Source organism: Aureobasidium melanogenum (assembly GCF_000721775.1).
Source record: "Aureobasidium melanogenum CBS 110374 unplaced genomic scaffold scaffold_4, whole genome shotgun sequence".
Lineage (NCBI taxonomy): Eukaryota > Fungi > Ascomycota > Dothideomycetes > Dothideales > Saccotheciaceae > Aureobasidium > Aureobasidium melanogenum.
The window spans coordinates 514478-532340 of NW_024470056.1; the positions used below are offsets into that span (position 1 = coordinate 514478).

At 50.5% G+C, this 17863-nt stretch overlaps 11 protein-coding genes across 11 annotated transcripts; 4 read left to right on the top strand and 7 right to left on the bottom strand.

Moving 5' to 3' along the window:
- Positions 1 to 114: 114 nt before the first annotated feature.
- M437DRAFT_63832 (thioredoxin reductase) lies at positions 115 to 1288 on the bottom strand (the record flags this gene model as incomplete). Its single annotated transcript, XM_041024317.1, has 3 exons — positions 115 to 260; positions 313 to 1036; positions 1091 to 1288. 3 exons carry the CDS (start codon positions 1286 to 1288, stop codon positions 115 to 117), a joined length of 1068 nt encoding a protein of 355 aa, XP_040882224.1.
- Positions 1289 to 1760: 472 nt separating this feature from the next.
- On the bottom strand, positions 1761 to 3429 carry M437DRAFT_42554 (uncharacterized protein; the record flags this gene model as incomplete). The annotated part of the gene is made up of 3 exons (XM_041020601.1): positions 1761 to 2934; positions 2989 to 3176; positions 3274 to 3429. The coding sequence occupies 3 exons, from the start codon at positions 3427 to 3429 to the stop codon at positions 1761 to 1763; spliced, it is 1518 nt and encodes a 505-aa protein (XP_040882225.1).
- A 292-nt stretch (positions 3430 to 3721) lies between these two features.
- On the top strand, positions 3722 to 4794 carry M437DRAFT_42356 (uncharacterized protein; the record flags this gene model as incomplete). The annotated part of the gene is made up of 3 exons (XM_041020554.1): positions 3722 to 3965; positions 4038 to 4691; positions 4730 to 4794. The coding sequence occupies 3 exons, from the start codon at positions 3722 to 3724 to the stop codon at positions 4792 to 4794; spliced, it is 963 nt and encodes a 320-aa protein (XP_040882226.1).
- Positions 4795 to 5122: 328 nt separating this feature from the next.
- On the bottom strand, positions 5123 to 6229 carry M437DRAFT_42165 (uncharacterized protein; the record flags this gene model as incomplete). The annotated part of the gene is made up of 2 exons (XM_041020517.1): positions 5123 to 5576; positions 5631 to 6229. The coding sequence occupies 2 exons, from the start codon at positions 6227 to 6229 to the stop codon at positions 5123 to 5125; spliced, it is 1053 nt and encodes a 350-aa protein (XP_040882227.1).
- A 359-nt stretch (positions 6230 to 6588) lies between these two features.
- On the bottom strand, positions 6589 to 7958 carry M437DRAFT_42512 (uncharacterized protein; the record flags this gene model as incomplete). The annotated part of the gene is made up of 3 exons (XM_041020592.1): positions 6589 to 6926; positions 6979 to 7800; positions 7853 to 7958. 3 exons carry the CDS (start codon positions 7956 to 7958, stop codon positions 6589 to 6591), a joined length of 1266 nt encoding a protein of 421 aa, XP_040882228.1.
- Positions 7959 to 8630: 672 nt separating this feature from the next.
- Positions 8631 to 9387, top strand: M437DRAFT_73143 (cytosine deaminase; the record flags this gene model as incomplete). The annotated part of the gene is made up of 5 exons (XM_041025978.1): positions 8631 to 8723; positions 8876 to 8893; positions 8944 to 8991; positions 9043 to 9308; positions 9363 to 9387. The coding sequence occupies 5 exons, from the start codon at positions 8631 to 8633 to the stop codon at positions 9385 to 9387; spliced, it is 450 nt and encodes a 149-aa protein (XP_040882229.1).
- Positions 9388 to 9542: 155 nt separating this feature from the next.
- Positions 9543 to 10737, bottom strand: M437DRAFT_42134 (uroporphyrinogen decarboxylase; the record flags this gene model as incomplete). The annotated part of the gene is made up of 3 exons (XM_041020515.1): positions 9543 to 9616; positions 9664 to 10054; positions 10108 to 10737. The coding sequence occupies 3 exons, from the start codon at positions 10735 to 10737 to the stop codon at positions 9543 to 9545; spliced, it is 1095 nt and encodes a 364-aa protein (XP_040882230.1).
- A 190-nt stretch (positions 10738 to 10927) lies between these two features.
- Positions 10928 to 14239, top strand: M437DRAFT_82182 (muts domain V; the record flags this gene model as incomplete). Its single annotated transcript, XM_041027701.1, has 10 exons — positions 10928 to 12092; positions 12151 to 12691; positions 12747 to 12838; positions 12887 to 13110; positions 13161 to 13282; positions 13332 to 13457; positions 13508 to 13634; positions 13691 to 13789; positions 13839 to 14112; positions 14163 to 14239. The coding sequence occupies 10 exons, from the start codon at positions 10928 to 10930 to the stop codon at positions 14237 to 14239; spliced, it is 2847 nt and encodes a 948-aa protein (XP_040882231.1).
- A 186-nt stretch (positions 14240 to 14425) lies between these two features.
- M437DRAFT_73146 (uncharacterized protein) lies at positions 14426 to 15042 on the bottom strand (the record flags this gene model as incomplete). The annotated part of the gene is made up of 5 exons (XM_041025979.1): positions 14426 to 14563; positions 14618 to 14742; positions 14797 to 14873; positions 14922 to 14952; positions 15009 to 15042. 5 exons carry the CDS (start codon positions 15040 to 15042, stop codon positions 14426 to 14428), a joined length of 405 nt encoding a protein of 134 aa, XP_040882232.1.
- Positions 15043 to 15708: 666 nt separating this feature from the next.
- Positions 15709 to 16257, top strand: M437DRAFT_42494 (uncharacterized protein; the record flags this gene model as incomplete). Its single annotated transcript, XM_041020586.1, has 2 exons — positions 15709 to 15768; positions 15826 to 16257. The coding sequence occupies 2 exons, from the start codon at positions 15709 to 15711 to the stop codon at positions 16255 to 16257; spliced, it is 492 nt and encodes a 163-aa protein (XP_040882233.1).
- Positions 16258 to 16628: 371 nt separating this feature from the next.
- M437DRAFT_42942 (uncharacterized protein) lies at positions 16629 to 17824 on the bottom strand (the record flags this gene model as incomplete). The annotated part of the gene is made up of 2 exons (XM_041020655.1): positions 16629 to 17343; positions 17403 to 17824. The coding sequence occupies 2 exons, from the start codon at positions 17822 to 17824 to the stop codon at positions 16629 to 16631; spliced, it is 1137 nt and encodes a 378-aa protein (XP_040882234.1).
- Between the last annotated feature and the right edge of the window lie 39 nt (positions 17825 to 17863).

Here is a 17863-nt window from a genome sequence, read left to right on the forward strand (position 1 = left end):
TCATGGAGTTTAATAATGAGCTCCCAAGTCTAGTTCTATACAAAACGTACTAGGTTTTCAAAAAGCTCAAATCTATATCTTTACAAATATCACATCATAACTCTTGCGTTTAGCTTAGAGCAGAGGATTTTGCTTGTATTCAGGGACATCGCTGTCAGTCTGGCCCTTCTTGACCTCCTGGTCCTCGACCGACTTCTCGACATCAGCCTCGTTCTCGGCAAGGAACTTCTCGGCCTCGAGAGCAGCGATACAGCCAGAGCCTAATTTAATCGTTAGCAAAGGCCAGTGGCTTGATTTAATCACAATACACACCTGCACTGGTAATGGCTTGACGGTACTTCTTGTCCTGAACATCTCCTGCAGCAAAGACACCCTCGACGTTGGTGTGGGTGGTTCCGGGCTCGGTGATCAGGTAACCGTCCTCGTCCATGTTCAATTGGCCCTTGAAGAGGGAAGTAGCCGGCTCGTGGCCGACAGCGTAGAAAAGACCGTTGGCCTCAATGTTCTCTTCCTTTCCAGTCTTGACGTCCTTGATGGTAAGACCAGTCATGAGACCGCGGGGCTTGTCCTCACCAGTGATCTTGGTGGCAACAGTGTTGTACTTGATCTCGACCTTGGGGTTGGTGCTCAGTCTACGAGCGTTGGCCTTGCTAGCACGGAGCTGGTCCTTGCGAACGAGCACGGTGACCTTGGAAGCCTTCTTGGTAAGGTAGATGGCCTCCTCCACTGCCGAGTCACCACCACCAATGACGACCAAAGGCTTTTGTCTGAAGATAGGGAGCGAACCGTCGCAAACAGCGCATGCACTGACACCGTTACCCCAGTATTGCTCCTCTCCGGGCAGATCCAATCTTCTTGCCTTAGCACCAGTTGCAATGATGATGCTGTCAGCTGTGTGTGTCTCTTCCTCAAGGTTCTCGTCGTCGCCGAGGGGGTGAAGCCAGAATTTAAAGGGTCTTTGGGAGAAGTCGACCTTTCCAACAGTCTGGGTAACGATCTGAGTACCGCAAGCCTCGGATTGTGCGCGCATGTTATCCTAAGCACTGTTCAGAAGGCTGTTCACGACGAGCAGAGATTGTCTGTTACTCACCATCAAGGTGGCACCCTGGATGTTCATGAAACCAGGGAAGTTCTCAACCTCATCAGTGGTAGTCAACTGACCACCAGCTGCGATTCCCAGAGCGAGGAAACCCTCGTACAAGACAGGCTGCAAGTCCGCACGAGCGGCATAGATGGCGGCGGTGTGGCCGGCGGGGCCTGAGCCGATAATGACGACCTTGGAGTGCATGTTGCGGGCTGGAGGGGGGGAGAGTGCGCTGGCTTCGCGAGCTACAAAGGGGAGAGATGCGAAAGGTAGAGCGAGAGAGGCGCGGAAAGGAGTTATGCCTACACGGCGGAGAGTCGAGGCGAACACTTTGACGGTGATTTGTGATTGCTTTCTGAAGAGGTTCGATTGTATATAAACGGGCAAAGTTGCTTAGCAATGCTCTTAATCAGACCATCCGGGTACGGGTGGTTCCGTAGATATGATATTATGTTGCTTCGAAAGCGTTTTTGGGCACTCGTAATAAATGTAATCGCCGAAGCCTTTTCTTTCAGCTTCGAATCTTCGGCACGGCTTGGCTTTGTCTGCCGAAGCGTATCAACCCCCGTGCCATAACGCGGCCGCGCCGGATGCTACTCCTGAAGATCGATGCCACCATGAATCTTATCTGATATTACAGTAACATCAGTTCGCTTTTAATCTATTTACACATCGTCTACTCCTCCAAGGGAGTGTCTTCTGGCATCTCGTTAGTGGCGCCATCAATTGCTTGTTCCGATGCAGCGTCCTGTCCTTCATCTGGAGCGCCTCTTTTTCTCAAGTTCTCGATTCCATACAGCAAACTCTCAAGCTGCTTCCGCTCTGGAGCAGGGAGCATGAGATTGTTGGCAGCAGTCAGCTTCACACCGAAGTTCTGATCGAGCTCTAAAGTCATTCCAGATTCGTTGTTGCACACCTTGTAAGCTTGGAGGCGTGGGGTCGATGCCTTCGATTGGTTAGACTGTCGACTTGGAAGACTGCTGGAAGATTGACGTACCTCGGTGACATGCATAGAGACAATGACAGTACTTCCAATTACAGCGACGTCCAAGGGCACTCCTGGTAAAGGCACGCCAACCATGCGGGAGGCTGAGCCTTGTGTTGATATCAAGAGACATGGCAGCTTCTCACAAGCAACCAGGATTGCAGATTCCTTGTTGTCCGTGCCAGAAGGTACAGTCCAGAGTCCAGACACCGCAATCGAGCTTTCGGATCCGAAAGAAGTATTTGAGCTTTGAGAAGAGAAGAGAGCAGCGAGTGCAGATCTCATGTCACGCTTTTCTGTGAGGTTACCAGCACGCCAGTCCCACACTCCCAACCAGTCGTCTCCACCACCACTGATTAGCAGATCGGTACCTTGCAACAAGCAGATCTTGCTGATAAAGTCTTTGTGTCCAAGACAGAAGCGCTCAATGATGTGTGCTTGAGGAGCTCCACGAGAGATTCGGATATGTTCGTCTCTGTCGGCAGTGATGATGTAGCCACGGGTCTTGCCATCGACTTCCTCAGTCGCAAATTGAACGTCGGTCAACATCGAAACATGTCCAAGGAGGAGTTGACACTCGAATTTGGGCCCCTCTTTGGCTTTGGCTTGCAGATCCTTCTGCTTCATTTGATTCTCCAGTGCCCTACGGTTGCGGCCAGAATGTACGGTCAGAGTAGAGGCTGCAGGGACGTATTTCTTAGGACCGGCTTCCTCCTTGATCTCTGCATTTGAGCTATCTTCGACCTGGTCGACGCTGGCAGATGGAAACAGAGGTAGGGAGTACACATCTCCAAACTTGTCACCACACAAGATGGTTTTGTTGTCTGGGGTTACTAGGACAGCACAAGGACGCTTGGGCATGGTTCTTTTTGAAAGTCAATTTTGGTATCTTAGAGACAACGGAAATCATAAACCCTACCTTTCGCTCAATTGATTCAGCTTACCAGCCTCAGTCACCTCGAAGACTCTGACAGACTTGTCATCAGTCACAGCAACGACATGATTGCTATCAGCAGACAGTGCTAGTTTGATGACATTTGGAGAAGTTGTGCTTTCCGGTTCAAGTTTGCGCTTCTTGCCTGGAGGACCATCTGAAGTGGCTTCTACCTGAGACTTGGTTCAGCATGCGTTCAGAAGGCCGAGGCTGACTAGGGTCTCCAATCAGCCATGCCACTGTGGGCGGTGCCCATATCAGGGTACTTACAGAACTATCGACCTTTTGCTCCGGCCATTGAGAAACAATTGAGCCATCTGAAAGTTTTACAGAAATGATTTTAGCACCACAAGCAGCCAATAGAAGACCCTCGGGCGCAAAGGCCTGGGAACCGCACAAAGCTGTAATTTGGTAGGGGTGTTGCATGGCTCTGACGGGTGACCAGTCAAAGAAAGTGAAAGAGAAGGTGATCAAGATTCACTAATCAGAGCATGCAGAGCAGCCAGCCAGCTTGCCGGCGCCAGAAAAAGCTATGGTCGATGCTTCCTAATCGGTAAGCTCGGGAGTTGGCGATGCCAAGACCGACACCCACAACAGCAAATTCAGTCCGCCGTGTGGTCAGAAATTCGAAGAGACTTTGAACCTCTACAACAACCAACTACGGGACATTTTCCAGACTTCGCCTGAAACATCCCTAACTCATCGCAAGATAGCAGAAATGGGGGGCAAGTCAGCAACCAAGGCCGCTTACTTCGACAAGCTGAAGTCTCTTCTTGAGACTTACAAGTCCATCTTCATCGTCACCGTCGACAATGTCTCGTCCCAGCAGATGCACGAGATCAGACACGCTCTCCGTGGTGACTCGGTTGTCCTGATGGGCAAGAACACCATGGTCCGCCGTGCCCTCAAGGGCTTCATCAGCGAGGCCCCCGAGTACGAGCGTCTCCTTCCTCACGTCAAGGGTGAGTCTGCATGCGACTGGCGCAATTGCGCATACACAAGAGATGCGCGCGACTGACACTCTGCGCCCACAGGCAACGTTGGTTTCATCTTCACCAACTCCGACCTTAAGGACACCCGTGAGAAGATTCTCTCCAACCGTGTCGCCGCCCCTGCCCGTGCCGGTGCCGTTGCCCCCGCCGATGTTTTCGTCCCCGCTGGTAACACTGGTATGGAGCCCGGAAAGACCTCTTTCTTCCAGGCTCTCGGTGTCCCCACCAAGATCGCCCGTGGTACCATTGAAATTACCACCGATCTCAAGCTCGTCGAGGCCGGCTCCAAGGTCGGTGCCTCCGAGGCCACCCTGCTCAACATGCTGAACATCTCTCCCTTCACCTACGGTATGGGTATTGCTCAGATCTACGACCAGGGCCAGACCTTCGATGCCAGCGTCCTCGACATTGAGGAGAGCCAGCTCCTCAAGGCCTTCACCAGCGCCATCACCACCATTGCCACCATTTCCCTGGCTGTCAACTACCCCACCCTTCCTTCGGTCATGCACTCGCTGGTCAACTCCTACAAGAACGCCATCTCGGTCGCCATCGAGATCGACTACGAGTGGGACGCCATCCACGAGCTCAAGGACCGCATCGCCAACCCTGACGCTTACGCCGCTGCCGCCCCCGCCGCCGGCGCTGCTCCCGCTGCTGGTGACGCCCCTGCTGCCGCTAAGGAGGAGGAGAAGGAGGGTAAGAACATTCGCATTCAGTCACATCTAGATCACGAGATGCTAACATATTCATCACAGAGTCCGAGGAGGACGACGACATGGGCTTCGGTCTGTTCGACTAAGCGTGTCGCTTGCCATAGATTTTCTAGAAACAGAAATTTCATCCCGTCCCCCAAACTTTTGGTATCTGCCTACTGCTAGTGAGAATCATTCACCGTCGACATTCTATGTTGAAAGGTTAGTACCATCTTTCCCCATGCACCTCCGCGGATGATTATACATTTTTAACCCCGAGATTTTTAATGAAGATCAAAACGCAACAACAACACTCTAATTTTTTCATGACGCACACTCTCTCACTCTTCTCTACCAAAATAACTTGGCGGACATTGCTGACTGGAATTACAGATACGAGACGTGACGTGAACAGTTTTCTACCTATGCATCAGTCTATGCCAAAACAATTCTCATCCAAAAAACTTCAAAATCCCAAGTTCCCCCCAAACTTTCACACACCCTCTGACTTGCGGTGTTATCTGTTGCCACATCTGCATGACCACACCTCTCTTTGACGTGATTATCCTCTCCAGTAGTTGGATTGTGTTGCCAGTATAATTTCATGTCCTCTGAGAACAATTTGAGGCTGAGGCTCTTGGCCAGCCCCAGACCTCTGTATTCAGGCTCGACATGCAAGGTCGTAAGTGAAGCGTCCAAACCGAGGAAAGCCCATGCAATGGGCTGCGGTGTGGTGGATGAAGTGTCTGTAGGATATATCGCAGCACTGGGTAGCTTGACCAAGGTCCTGTCCTGTCGAGGAATCTGCGTTCGTGATTTGACCAGTGGGTAGTCCTTGGGGTCAACCTTGCCATACACAAAGCCAGCAGGCAAACTTCGAGAGATCACACTGTGTCCCTGTGAGCATAGTTGTTCATCAATCTAGAGCTTCAAGGCAACCTACTTGTCTCTCAGGTCAAAGATGTACTTCCTATATGGCAAGTTTGACACTGCAGCAGAACTTGGGTCGACCAAGCCCAGCCTATTAAGAATCTTGCGTGTGGCGCTATGTATAGATCCAAACAAGGCGATTTGCTCATTCTGCAAGTGCTGTAGATAATGATCTCTGTCGACACTCGCACTACCCTTGAATGTTGAAGGAAGTCCTGGAGGGTTTCCCGGAATGGCGACAGTGCCAGCTTCTTGAGGAGACGATTTGACCTTGCTGATTCTCTCGATCATTGCCTTCACGAGGCTGTCTGCTTGCGGAAGCCATAAGTCGTCCGTTGGCGTGTCGTGTTCCCAACTGGCAGCTATCCAGACCTCAGTCTCCGGCCTGCATGTACGGTCGACGAATGCGACAATCCATGGATCGTTGGTATTCCTTTCATGAGCGGAACTGGCAAAGTTGACGGAACTGAACAAATGAGAGTCTGGTTTGAATTGTCCAAGTTGTATGCGTCGATATAGGGCGATACATGTTGGCATATACGGAGCCATCCATCGAATCAGGTCCTGTTTGGAATCATTGGACACCTCGAATATTTCAGTACTAGTTGCCATGATTCCTAGGAGCAGATGATGGGTATTGGAACAATCACGATGAAGACAAGAAGACAAGTGGAGGAAGCAATAAATTATCGATCTCGTGCTTTGATCAACTACAATCCAGCCTGAGTCATCTTCCGCTTCCTCAGCGCCCAACGCCTCCTTTTTGAATGGAAAAAGAGCCCGTCGCAGCATACAGAAAAAACGAAATCGTGGACTTTGAAGACGAGAAACCTCGTCCAGTTCTATAGAATGCCGCAAACGCTACCCACAAGCAATAGAGGAAAGAAAAATCGCAAGAGAGGAGTTACCCAAGAGCTGCTTGTTTAAACAACGCTGCCTGGGCTTTCCTTGTTTCATGTCATAATCGTCGTTTACTGAGAAGCACACTGGACTCTCTCGCCACCTGCGCCGTGCATCTCATCGTCTTCATCATCGCCCATGGCAGCACGTTGTGCGCGTGCACCCTCGCGGTTCGAGTCAACCTTGTCGAGCGAGAAGTCTTCAGTCATGGCATCCGGAGGAGGAACGTTCTGAGGCGAGCGAGGAGGCAGGACACTCTCGAGAGCAGCCTTCTGTTCATCGGTCATGGGTTGTCCGTCGGCGCTGGTCAAGACCTCGGGGAACTTGACGTCGAACTGGATGTAAAGGTTGCCGAAGTCGTGGTGTCTGTAAGAGGGCATACCCTGACCTCTGATGACCTTGATCTCACCTATTCATAATGTTAGTATATTGCTGAGCAAATCGTAATAATGACAACATACCGGGAGAAATAACCTCGCCGGGCTTGATCTCAACAGTAAGCCATCTGTCGTCGAGGTGCTCAATGTAGATGGCGCCACCAGCAAGAGCAGTCAACAGATCAATCTCGGCTTGGTAGAAGAGGTCGTCACCCTTGCGCTGGAAGCGAGGGTGAGGCTTCTGCTCAATCTCGAACTGAACATCACCAGGTTCAACGCCAGGCATTTGGTCACCCTCGCCGCGGAAGTCGATCTTGGTACCGCTCTGGACACCCTTGTCGACGTGGACGTGCAGCACCTTGCGCTCAACTGTGGTCTTCTTTCCGTGGCACTGCTTGCAGCGGTCCTTCTCGCGGACAATCTCGCCCTCTCCGTTGCAGTCGGGGCAGACAGTCTGGAAGCGCTGGATCATGGGACCCATCTGACGCATCATCATCTTCATACCCTGACCATTGCAGCCTGTGCAAGTCTTGACGGCACCCTCCTTGCCACCACGACCATCACACTTGGGACACAAGACAGACTTTTGCAGGGCGAGCTTGGAGATCTTGCCCTTGTACATGTCCTCGAGCGAGACCTTGTGAACGTGGTGAATGGTGCGAGCCTTCTTAGGACCGGTCTCACGACCCATGCCACCGCCGAACATGCCACCGAAGCCACCACCACCGCCGCCGAAGAACTGCGAGAACAGATCCTCAGCGTTCATGCCACCGCCCATACCGCCTTGTTCCAGTCCATCTTCACCATATTGATCGTACAGTTGGCGCTTTTCTGAGTCGGCCAAAATTTCGTATGCGTGTGACAGCTCCTTAAACTTTTCGGCGGCCTCTGGCGAGGGGTTCTTGTCTGAAGAGCAGGTCAGATAAGTGAACTCTGAACAAACAAAAAGGTCACATACCAGGGTGGAATTTGAGAGCGCCCTTGCGGTATGCCGACTTGAGTTGAGCCTCGGAAGCGTCAGGAGCGACGCCCAGGGTGTCGTAGAATTTCGTGTCCTTGACCATGTTGCTGGTTGAATGAGGGCGCTGTGGGGGTCTAAAGGGTGCGAGGACAGAAGCGAAAGTAGGAAAAAACTAAAGGGGTATCAAATCAACAGATAAAAAGCCAAGGACTATAGTTGAAGAGTGGTAAGCGCAGGCTCTGAAGAGAACAAGAACGCTTTGAGAAGGCGATTGATTTGACTCCGATAGCCTTTCTAGAGCCTTCGATGATTTTCTCCCGAACGCCGGCCAGGGTGCCAAGCCGTCTCAACCCTCTCACTGCTGCTCATAGGCTCTCACTCACTCACTTGGCTCCAAATAGCGATAACAAAGCAAACATTCTTTATCATATGATGTAGCAGCACAGCACGCAGTGAAGAAACAAACACGAGTTGCTTTTGCTGTTCACCTCCTGCCTCAGACGCTCGGCCGCTCTGTATTGTATGGCTGCAGATTACTTTAAGCTTGCAATGTCTAGTACTTGGACTAGTAACATATCTTGATCATTTCAATGCAATTCAATCAAAATAATGACCTTTCCTCAGACCGAAGAATTGGCTGCAGTCCCTATGATCGGCTTCGAGGGGCGGCTTATGAGCCGTGTACTAGTCAAACCAAAATTCTGTTCCGTCTGGGGTTCTGCTCTTTCCACTGCTATCTATAACAACTTTTTGAATCATCGTACACATTATCAACATGGAGAGCGACATCGGTTTCCAGGCTGCTCTCGAAGAAGCTAGAAAGGGCGCCTCTGAGGGTGGTGTGCCCATTGGTGCTTGTCTCGTATCTGTACGTTGAATTGAAGATGCATCCCAAGAGTTATCCTCGCAGTCTGGCTTCTTGTTAGATGGCGCTATGGCCACTCAAGCACGAGGTTGAATGCTCAAACTGCACTTGCTCTCTACATATCCAAGACTGTGCTGATTGTACCTTCTCTGTAGGCAGATGGCAAGATCTTGGTCGGTTCACATGATGTTACCTCAAAGCTACTTGATTGACGTTTACTTAGGGACGTGGACACAACTTGAGAATGCAAAAGGGCTCTCCGACCATTCACGTAAGTGCTCAACATTCACGTGAGGCATTACATGATGCTGAGGGATACTAGGCAGAAATTGGTGCTCTTGAGAATGCTGGTAGGCTCCCAGCTTCTGCCTACCAAGGCGCTACTATGTACACTACTCTTTCACCCTGTGACATGTGTACTGGAGCTTGTATCCTGTACAAGGTGAAGCGTGTTGTGCTCGGCGAGAACAAGACTTTTGTTGGTGGCGAAGATTACCTCAAGCAGAGAGGTATCGAGGTTGTCAACGTCAATTCCGCCGAATGTGAAGATTTGATGAAGAAGTTTATCAAGGAGCACCCCGAGGAGTGGTGAGTGTCTCAACCGGCCATGACCCATCCCAATGCTGACACTTGATGATGCAGGAACGAGGACATCGGTGAGCAGTAGGCTTCAAAGCCTTAAAGTCTTGAGTCACCAGTCACTTGTCAACATATTCCTGTCGTGCATCTTTTGCTCGGCGGCCTCTAAGGCAGAAGTTTTGGTTGTATCTTGGACTCCTAGAGCATCATTCGCAACGGTAAACAATTGGAATGGCCGAATCTTCATCTACCTGAAAGTCTGTGGATTTCCTCAAAGAAGAATTTGAGGTCATCAGGGTTGACGAATGGTGTAATTCCTGGAAAGATTAGCATGTAAATTTGGAACAAATATCATTGCACATACCATGACCAAGATTGGCGATCCATCCTTGCTTGCCACCACCAAAGCCCTCGACCATCTCCTTGACAACTGCAGTGATGGCTTCTTTGCCGCCGTAGAGGACACCAGGGTCGGCGTTGCCTTGGAGAACCTTGCCCTTCTTTTGAGCGATAGCGTAAGCTTCCTTGGGTGAATGCAGCCAGTCCAAACCGATGACATTGTAGGCAGTATCGCAGAGGTCGTCGAGAGCATACCATGCACCTTTGGCGAAGACGGTCATGGGGACGACTTCTTGGTTGAGCTCTCTAAGGCGGTTTGGCAGGTGGTCTGCAATGTAGGTCAAGTAGGGCAGAGAGAACTCCTTGAAAGAGGTCGGGGACAATTCGCCAGCCCATGAATCGAAGACCTGAACAATCTGCGAGAAGAGATCAGCACAAGAACAAAGTTAGATGAATGGGTGAAATGTACCTGAGCACCGGCAACGACTTGTTGGGCGAGGTATTCAACACAAAGCTCGGCGATCTTTTGCAGCAACTTCTTGCTCTCTTCAGGGTACTTGAAGATCCAGGTCTTGACTTGCTTGAACATCTTGGAACCACCTCCCTCGACCATATAACTGAGCAGAGTCCAAGGAGCGCCACAGAAGCCGTACAGAGGCACACGGCCATCAAGCTTCTGTCTAGTCAGGGTGATGGCCTTGTAGACGTAGTCCAGGGACTCCTTCACATCGACATGTCTTTCCATGATCTCCTGGTACTGTTTGTCGTGCGGGGACATGAGCGGGTCAGGGAAGTGAGGGCCCTTCTTGTCGACCATGATGACCTCCATACCCATGGCCTGAGGGATGACGAGGATGTCGGAGAAGATGATGGAGCCATCGATAAGGCCGGCGTAACGATCGATGGGTTGCAGAGTCAGGGTCGAGGCAATCTCGGGCGAGCGACAGCACTCGAAGAAGTCGTGGGAGCCCTTGGCCTCGTGGTACTCGGGCAGGTAGCGACCGGCCTGGCGCATGACCCACATGGGCGGACGCTCGACCTTCTCACCACGCGCAGCGCGCAGGAGAAGATCGTTTTTCATAGGCGGGAATTGAGCCATGTCGACGTTTCGCTTGTGTGTCTTGGTGTCGAGACAGAGTCAAGAGTCGATGGACCATCTGCTCAGACAGTCGGACTTGGACCCCGCATCACACCACGCCTCGATCTTTGCACCGACATCATCAACGACTTTCTTTTTTCTCGACTCAATTGAATATACACTATACATGATTTGACCGTCGACCACGAGAATGTTCTGCCGGGCTCGTCTGCCTCTGACTCGCCTGGCATGTTCTCTTGCGACACCAAGGTCGAACGTTCCTTACTTTGCTATTCGTGGAGCCAAAACCAAGAGCACTATCAAATTTCGAGAACTACCACAAGGCCTTCTCACTCCCGCTCCGCTACCTGCGGTCGATGAACACCCGGACGATCAAACTCCGGCCTATCCTCGTGTCATACAACAACATCTGAACCATGTCACCAGATTCAGCGACTGTGTTGTTCTTACTCGTATAGGCAATTTCTACGAGCTCTATGGCGAGCAAGCCGAGCAATATGGCCCTCTCCTCAACCTCAAAGCAGCTCAAAGGAAAACCGCTCTTGGTCCGGTAGCCATGGCGGGCTTCCAGTACACTCAATTGGATCGCTTTCTGAAGGCGCTTGTCCAGGGCTTGAACAAACATGTTGCTATCAGCGAAGAGGTTCGAAATTCTCCTGCTGACCAAGTCAAAAATGGCGGTCTCCTCTATAATCGGAAGGTTTCTCGTATCGTTACTGCGGGCACTTTGATTGATGAAACCTTTGTCGACCCTTTCGAGAACAACTTTTTGCTGAGCATACATGCCAATCTTGACACAACAGACATTGTCTCTGCACCACAAGATGCACATGTGGGTCTTACATGGGTGGACCTCTCAAGTGGTGATTTCTTCACTCAATGCACAGAACTAGCCACACTTGGCTCCGTCATTGCTCGCATAGGAGCCCGTGAGATTGTCTTAGATTCTAGCTTTGAACGAGTTGACCGAACTCTGCTAGATCGGCTTTTGGGTGACGGAGGTCATGCTGTGACATATCACAACCCTGACCCAAATTTTGTCTCCATTGATCATTGGGCTCCTATGTTAGAAAAGCCTGTTTCCAAACAAGAATTGCGTTCTTTCTCCGCGCAAGAGGTACTAGCGGGCTCATTGCTATTAGATTATGTCAAAGGCAGGTTGCTCGAATTGAACGTTTCGTTGAGAAATCCTATCCGCCGCAACCAGAGCGATTATATGAGCATCGACAAACAGACCTTGAAAGCTTTGGAGATCCGATCTACCCTACGAGACGGACTCTTCCAGGGCAGTCTTCTGCATGCGGTTCGGAGAACAACGACTAAGAGCGGTGCCAGATTGTTAAGTCAAAGGCTAGGTACAAGGTATTTCATTTCCGTGTCTTCTGCCAGTACTGATTATGTTCCACCCGATAGTATCACCATCCATGTCACTTCCAGAGATTAACGGCCGTTTGGATTTGGTTAAAGAGCTGCTCGAGCATGATCAGTTGCGCGAAGATACCATGTCTGCCCTGCGAAGAACTGCAGATGTTCTGCGCCTGTTGCAGAGGTTCTCCATTGGCAAAGGAGATGCCGACGATCTTTTGGCTCTTGCTAAAACAATACAAATCATCAACCAGATCGTGAACTTGATGAACACACATCTGCCCCGACAAATGGATAATATCCACTCTCTTTCATCTTCAATGTCATTGAAAGCATTGGTAGATCGTCTCGACTTGGACGGTCCATCAAAACTCGCAACTCGTATCATAGAGGCGATTGATGAAGAGGGCTTGTCTCAACAGCACTTGGCCGAAGAGGCAGAAGCGGTGGGTGTTGCCGAACTTGCAGAACAGATTGTCGAGGCAGAGGAGCCTCAGGCGAAACCGACAAAAAACGGTAAAGCCAGCCTTAAAAAGGCCGCGGTAGTCGCAGAGCTCAACGCTGGAGAATTCTGGATCATGCGCAGGAGGTGAGTTAATGATACTGATCTCTTATGGTCATGTCCCTTCTCTGACAATGATCAGTGCTAGTACAACTTTGAAACAAGGGCATCAAAATCTCGACGACATCATGCAAGAAAAGGTTCAGCTCTATGAACGTTTGCGAGCAGATATTGGTATGACCCAAGATCTGAAAAGTGCCATATAAAGACTGACCCAATTAGGTAATACATTGACGCTCAAGTGGACGCCACAGCTGGGACATTTCTGTCATGTCAAAGGCAAAGACGTTCGAGCAGAGATCCAGGACGCAAGAAACATCAGTTCGACCAAGAATACCAGAACCTTTTACCTTCCGGACTGGTCACACTTAGGATCACGTTTGGAAGATGCAAAGCTTCGTATTCGCACAGAAGAGCAGAGGGTACTCAACGATCTTCGCAAGCGTGTAAGCCTCGAGAGAAACCTAATGTTTTCATTCAGCTGATCAGGGGCCAGGTGATTGAGAACCTAGTTAGGCTTCGGCGTAACGCTAATGTCCTTGATGAGCTAGATGTTGGGTGCTCGTCTGCGGTCATGGCAAGAGAGAGGAACCTAGTGAGGCCGGTGCTACACTCCGGGTAAGACTGGTCTGCTGCATTGCACCTCAATTTACTGATTTGCACCTAGCAATACACATAAAATAGTTGGCGGTCGTCATCCAATGGTAGACATAGGTCTGCAGGAGCAAGGTCGCCTCTTTACCGCCAACGACTGTATTGTTGGCGGTGAACAGAGTATTCTCTTGATCACAGGGTACGCCAACCACCTGAGCCTGTTGATCACCATACTGACCTTCTGCGCAGGCCTAACATGGCAGGAAAGAGTACCTATCTCAGACAGAACGCCTTGATTACCATCTTAGCCCAAACTGGTTGCTTTGTTCCAGCAGATTATGCAGAAATAGGGCTGGTAGACAAGATCTTTAGCAGAGTGAGCCGGCCAAGGGAACATGCGTGATATGGGGAATGATGCTGACAATCCTTCAGGTGGGCTCTGCGGACAGCTTGTACAACCATCAGTCGACTTTTATGGTGGAGATGCTCGAGGTGGCCGATATTCTCAATCAAGCCACTCCACAATCCTTTGTGAGTGAATACCGGTTTCGGTGATTGTAGCCACTGACACGTGAACAAGATCATCATGGATGAAGTGGGCCGAGGAACAACGCCCGAAGACGGTGTCGCTGTAGGATATGCCTGTTTGCATCACCTGCATAACACAAACCAATGCCGCACATTGTTTGCGACTCACTTCCATTCTCTGGTCGATATGACCAAGGACTTTCGACATCTGGCTTGTTACTGCACAGATGTTGCAGAAGGAAAGGATGGCTCATGGGTCTATGTTCATAAGTTACGAGAAGGTGTAAATAGGAGCTCGCATGCGCTCAAAGTTGCGAAGCTTGCTGGTGAGTCCGAGAGACCTTCGCCATGTCCTTAAAAATGCTGACAGTACTAGGTCTGCCGGACACAGCAATCGCTGTGGCTAAGAGTGTCCTTGATGGCTTTGAGCGTGAGAGAAAAAGTTCGTCTTAGTTATCTGATCGTAGTACGAAGTACTAATCCATCCTATCTCAATGACAACTTGATCGGACAGCATGTGCTGGCTGATGGGAGATCGTTCTGGTTGCTATTGCACGACCTGGACATGGGGTATCTCTAATTATTTCATGCCTGTTCGCCGCTGTGCAATCAATCTCCATACCACGCTGAACGGGCAGTTTAGTCCTTCTTGCCGAAGAGGTGCTTGACCTTGTCGCCCAAGCTTTCCTTTTCGTGGTGCTGCTCCTTGTCCTTTTCCTGGGTTGGGCCGCTGTGACCTCCATACTTCTCCTTGTAGACGTTTCCTTCACCTCCGCGCTGGTTTTTGCAATTAGCCAAAGTCGATAGCAATGGTGATCTAGACAAACTTACACCAGTGTGGAAGTTGTCGTAGCCTGCAGAGTTGCGCATAGCAGGCTCGGGGATCACGTCCTCGGAACCAGAGCTCTTGCCGTCAACAGGTCCGACTCTGGGTGAATCGACAATGTTACCGGCACCTTTAGTCGCAGTTAGTCTCTTATCTGCTGTGTTCTGGTCTGGAGTTTACATGCCTCCACGCCCGGAGGAGTACTCGGGCTTTGAGGACTCGCCGACGAAGCCTTCGCGCACGATGCTGCCGTCAGTGTAGCTGTGATCGTTTAGCTAGATTCAAAGTGGCCTGTCGGTCTTTGCTCACAGTGTATCATCACGGCCGATGTTGCCAGCGCCTGCTCACATGTGTTAGCCATGTCGACACTCGAATGAGGTGCGTTAACCAGTATACCTCCACGGCCAGTAGAGTGAATTCCGTCTGCCATGCTGTTCTTGTGGGTTATGAAAGTTTTACAGAATATCTTTGCTGTGTGAGAAAGGCAAATTCAATATCTTAAGTCTGGAATGAGAATATCGATATCTAAGAGGAATGCGCGACTATTTGTTGACCTTTGTCCATGTGAAAGCGATGACGTGAGGGACTGGAAACGAATGCCAAGATTCATCGCAATCCTCTACCGTGATGGCTTTATTTCACAATCCACCGACAAGCAAGAAACAAACGACAGTTGGTCACGATATCGGACGGCTTGATACATCATCTTGATTTGGAAAAGAGTGATGTTGGTGGCAGTGTGCAAGGTTCAAGGTTCGGTACTGATCGCTGAGGACATCATGGTGAATCTCCGTACTGATAAGGATTTGGAGCTGATTAGTGACGGTATTTACGAATCATTTGGAGAACAAGTCTGAAATCACGGGAAAATGCCTTAGTAGAGTGTCGAGACTTTTACGCGTACCAGAGGAGGACTTCACAAGAAGACATTGACCTCTTCGGTAGAAAGGGCGTCAAGAAGACGATATATCTTGATTAGCCAGGGTTGCCAGTGTTACAAGGTCGCTTGGCAAGCACGAAAGTTCCAGCGTGCAACTTCTCTACAGGTAGCAAGCAGCTTCTTACGGCAAACACATCTGGAGTGGCAGTAATCAAAATGGCCGAGACACAATCATATAAGGAGCTTCTGGCAAATTGGGCTGACAAGTATCGAGGAGTGCGTTGCGCAAAGTCTTTGTGCATGTACTGTTATATGCTAACATCCACTATATAGGCAACTGTCGAAGACCTTGACCCACCCCCGGCTCTGTCAACATCACCGTCCTCGATTATCTCAAGCGCTCTCATGGCCGCCTACGAAAGAGAATACACTCATTTGACAGTCGTTGAACCCGAGACGCGGGCGCTTGTGGGCTACCTGTCTATGCCCCATCTGAAGCATCTGCTCAAGTCAGGCGCGGTCCGTGACACCGACACAGTGGACAAGGCAATGACAAAGTTCAAAAGAAGGGGCACCAAATACCATGTCATTACTATGGACACTCCTTTGGAAGAGCTTGAGGCTTTCTATGCAGGTGTGACGGAAGACGGCCAGATGCCTGCACAGGAGTTCGCTGTCGTGACAGATGCGGGTCGCAAATTTGTCCTTGGTGTTGCTACCAAACAAGATCTCGAAGAGTTTGTCAAAAGAAGACCCGTCTATTGATCCAACATATCCACCTGTCTCATTTGAGACACATTCCCAGCCCTTCGAACAATCCAAAAGATCGACATCCAAGTAAAGGGTGGCCGTATTGCACCTTGATGGCTCTGAGAATCAGCGCGAAGTGCTTCTCTGCTGTGACGATGGGTAGGATCTGATTGTGCAGAAAGAGCTTTGCTAGAGGATTTTCATGCTCGAACCTCATTCCGGTTCCTAGAACCAGTGCCGGAAGACCTGGTAGCATACCGCAAGCATGATTCGTGCTGCTCGAGGAGGTTGGCTGAGCCTCGATGCCGTTTCGTGTGTTTGCCTGATAGATTGGCGCAAGTAGGATTGCGATTAGCAGTTTAGGGTGCGACTCGTATTTAGAATCCTCATCTGCCCATCCGCTTTTTGCACACAGCTGCGACAACACTGATGTCGTCGAGTTTCCCGCCCTCTATTGAGAGACCTTCTTCGATCGCACGTTCCATGTACGGACTCTCTGCGAAAGGATCTTGGGCAATGGTGCGAGCTGCCTTGACAAGCTCCTGGGCAACAAACTGCATACCCCCGGCGTAGGTACTCTGGTCATCTGAACGCATCACTTGAGGGACACTGCCGGATCGCCATTTCTCCATACTTTTCAGGACATTGTCGACAACTTCGTGTTCCCAGAGATTGTCCACGACGCCATCAGACATGGCCAGAATGATGTCGTCTTCTGCGATTGTGACCTTGTCCATGACGGCGTTCTTATCGGGTATGTCAGGACTGTTGGTACCAAGCTGTCGTGGACAGTCGAACCAGTGCCATTGCTCGGCAGTTTTGTATATGATCTCGCGTTTTTCTGGTCGTATGACCAGTATCTGAGAATCACCAAGTTGGGTTACATAGAGTATAGGATGGGGCGGGTTGTCGGCACCAGTGTGCAAAAAGGCGCCACAAGCAGTAGTGGTGCCAAACCATTCGTTTGGTTTACTGGTCGCATCTATGGTGCGTTGGTAGGCTTTTGAGAGATATGTGACGGGATCCGGCTCCGAGTCATCACCGTATGCGTCTTTCTCGGCCTCGAGGGCCCAGAAGTGGAGTATGAGGCGCGACCACAAGCTGCCATAGCGCGTCAGCGATATAGAAGGATGAATAATAGATGCATGCACAAATCTTACGCAGCGTGTCCTCTTTCGCGACTAGCCCATGCTCCTACACCATCGTTTGCAGCTATGAAGTTGTCGCTGACCAGGACAGCATCATCACCGTTGGTGATACCGCGGATCATAACACCGTTCACTGAGGGACGGCGGTCGCGGCTTCGGTCATGAGTACTCAGCGGATCTGAGAAGGAGCCTGAGGGAGGTGATAGGAAGGGTGGCGGGAAAGGTCGTGATGGTCGTTTGGCGAAGAGGCCATAGCCAGCCTCGAAGTAGTATGCCGACTTTGAAACCACAATTGAGGCTTCATCCGGTACAGGCGTGGTGGTGCCGCCTCGAGGTTCCTCGTTCTTCTGCGGGCTGCGCGATGACGAGAAGCGATAGAGAGCATGCGATTTGATGGTCGATTGTATTTGTAGCCTTTTGGTCAGCAGGCGCATGCCTCCCCTGAAGTACATGCTGCTGCCGAGACTGAAGCC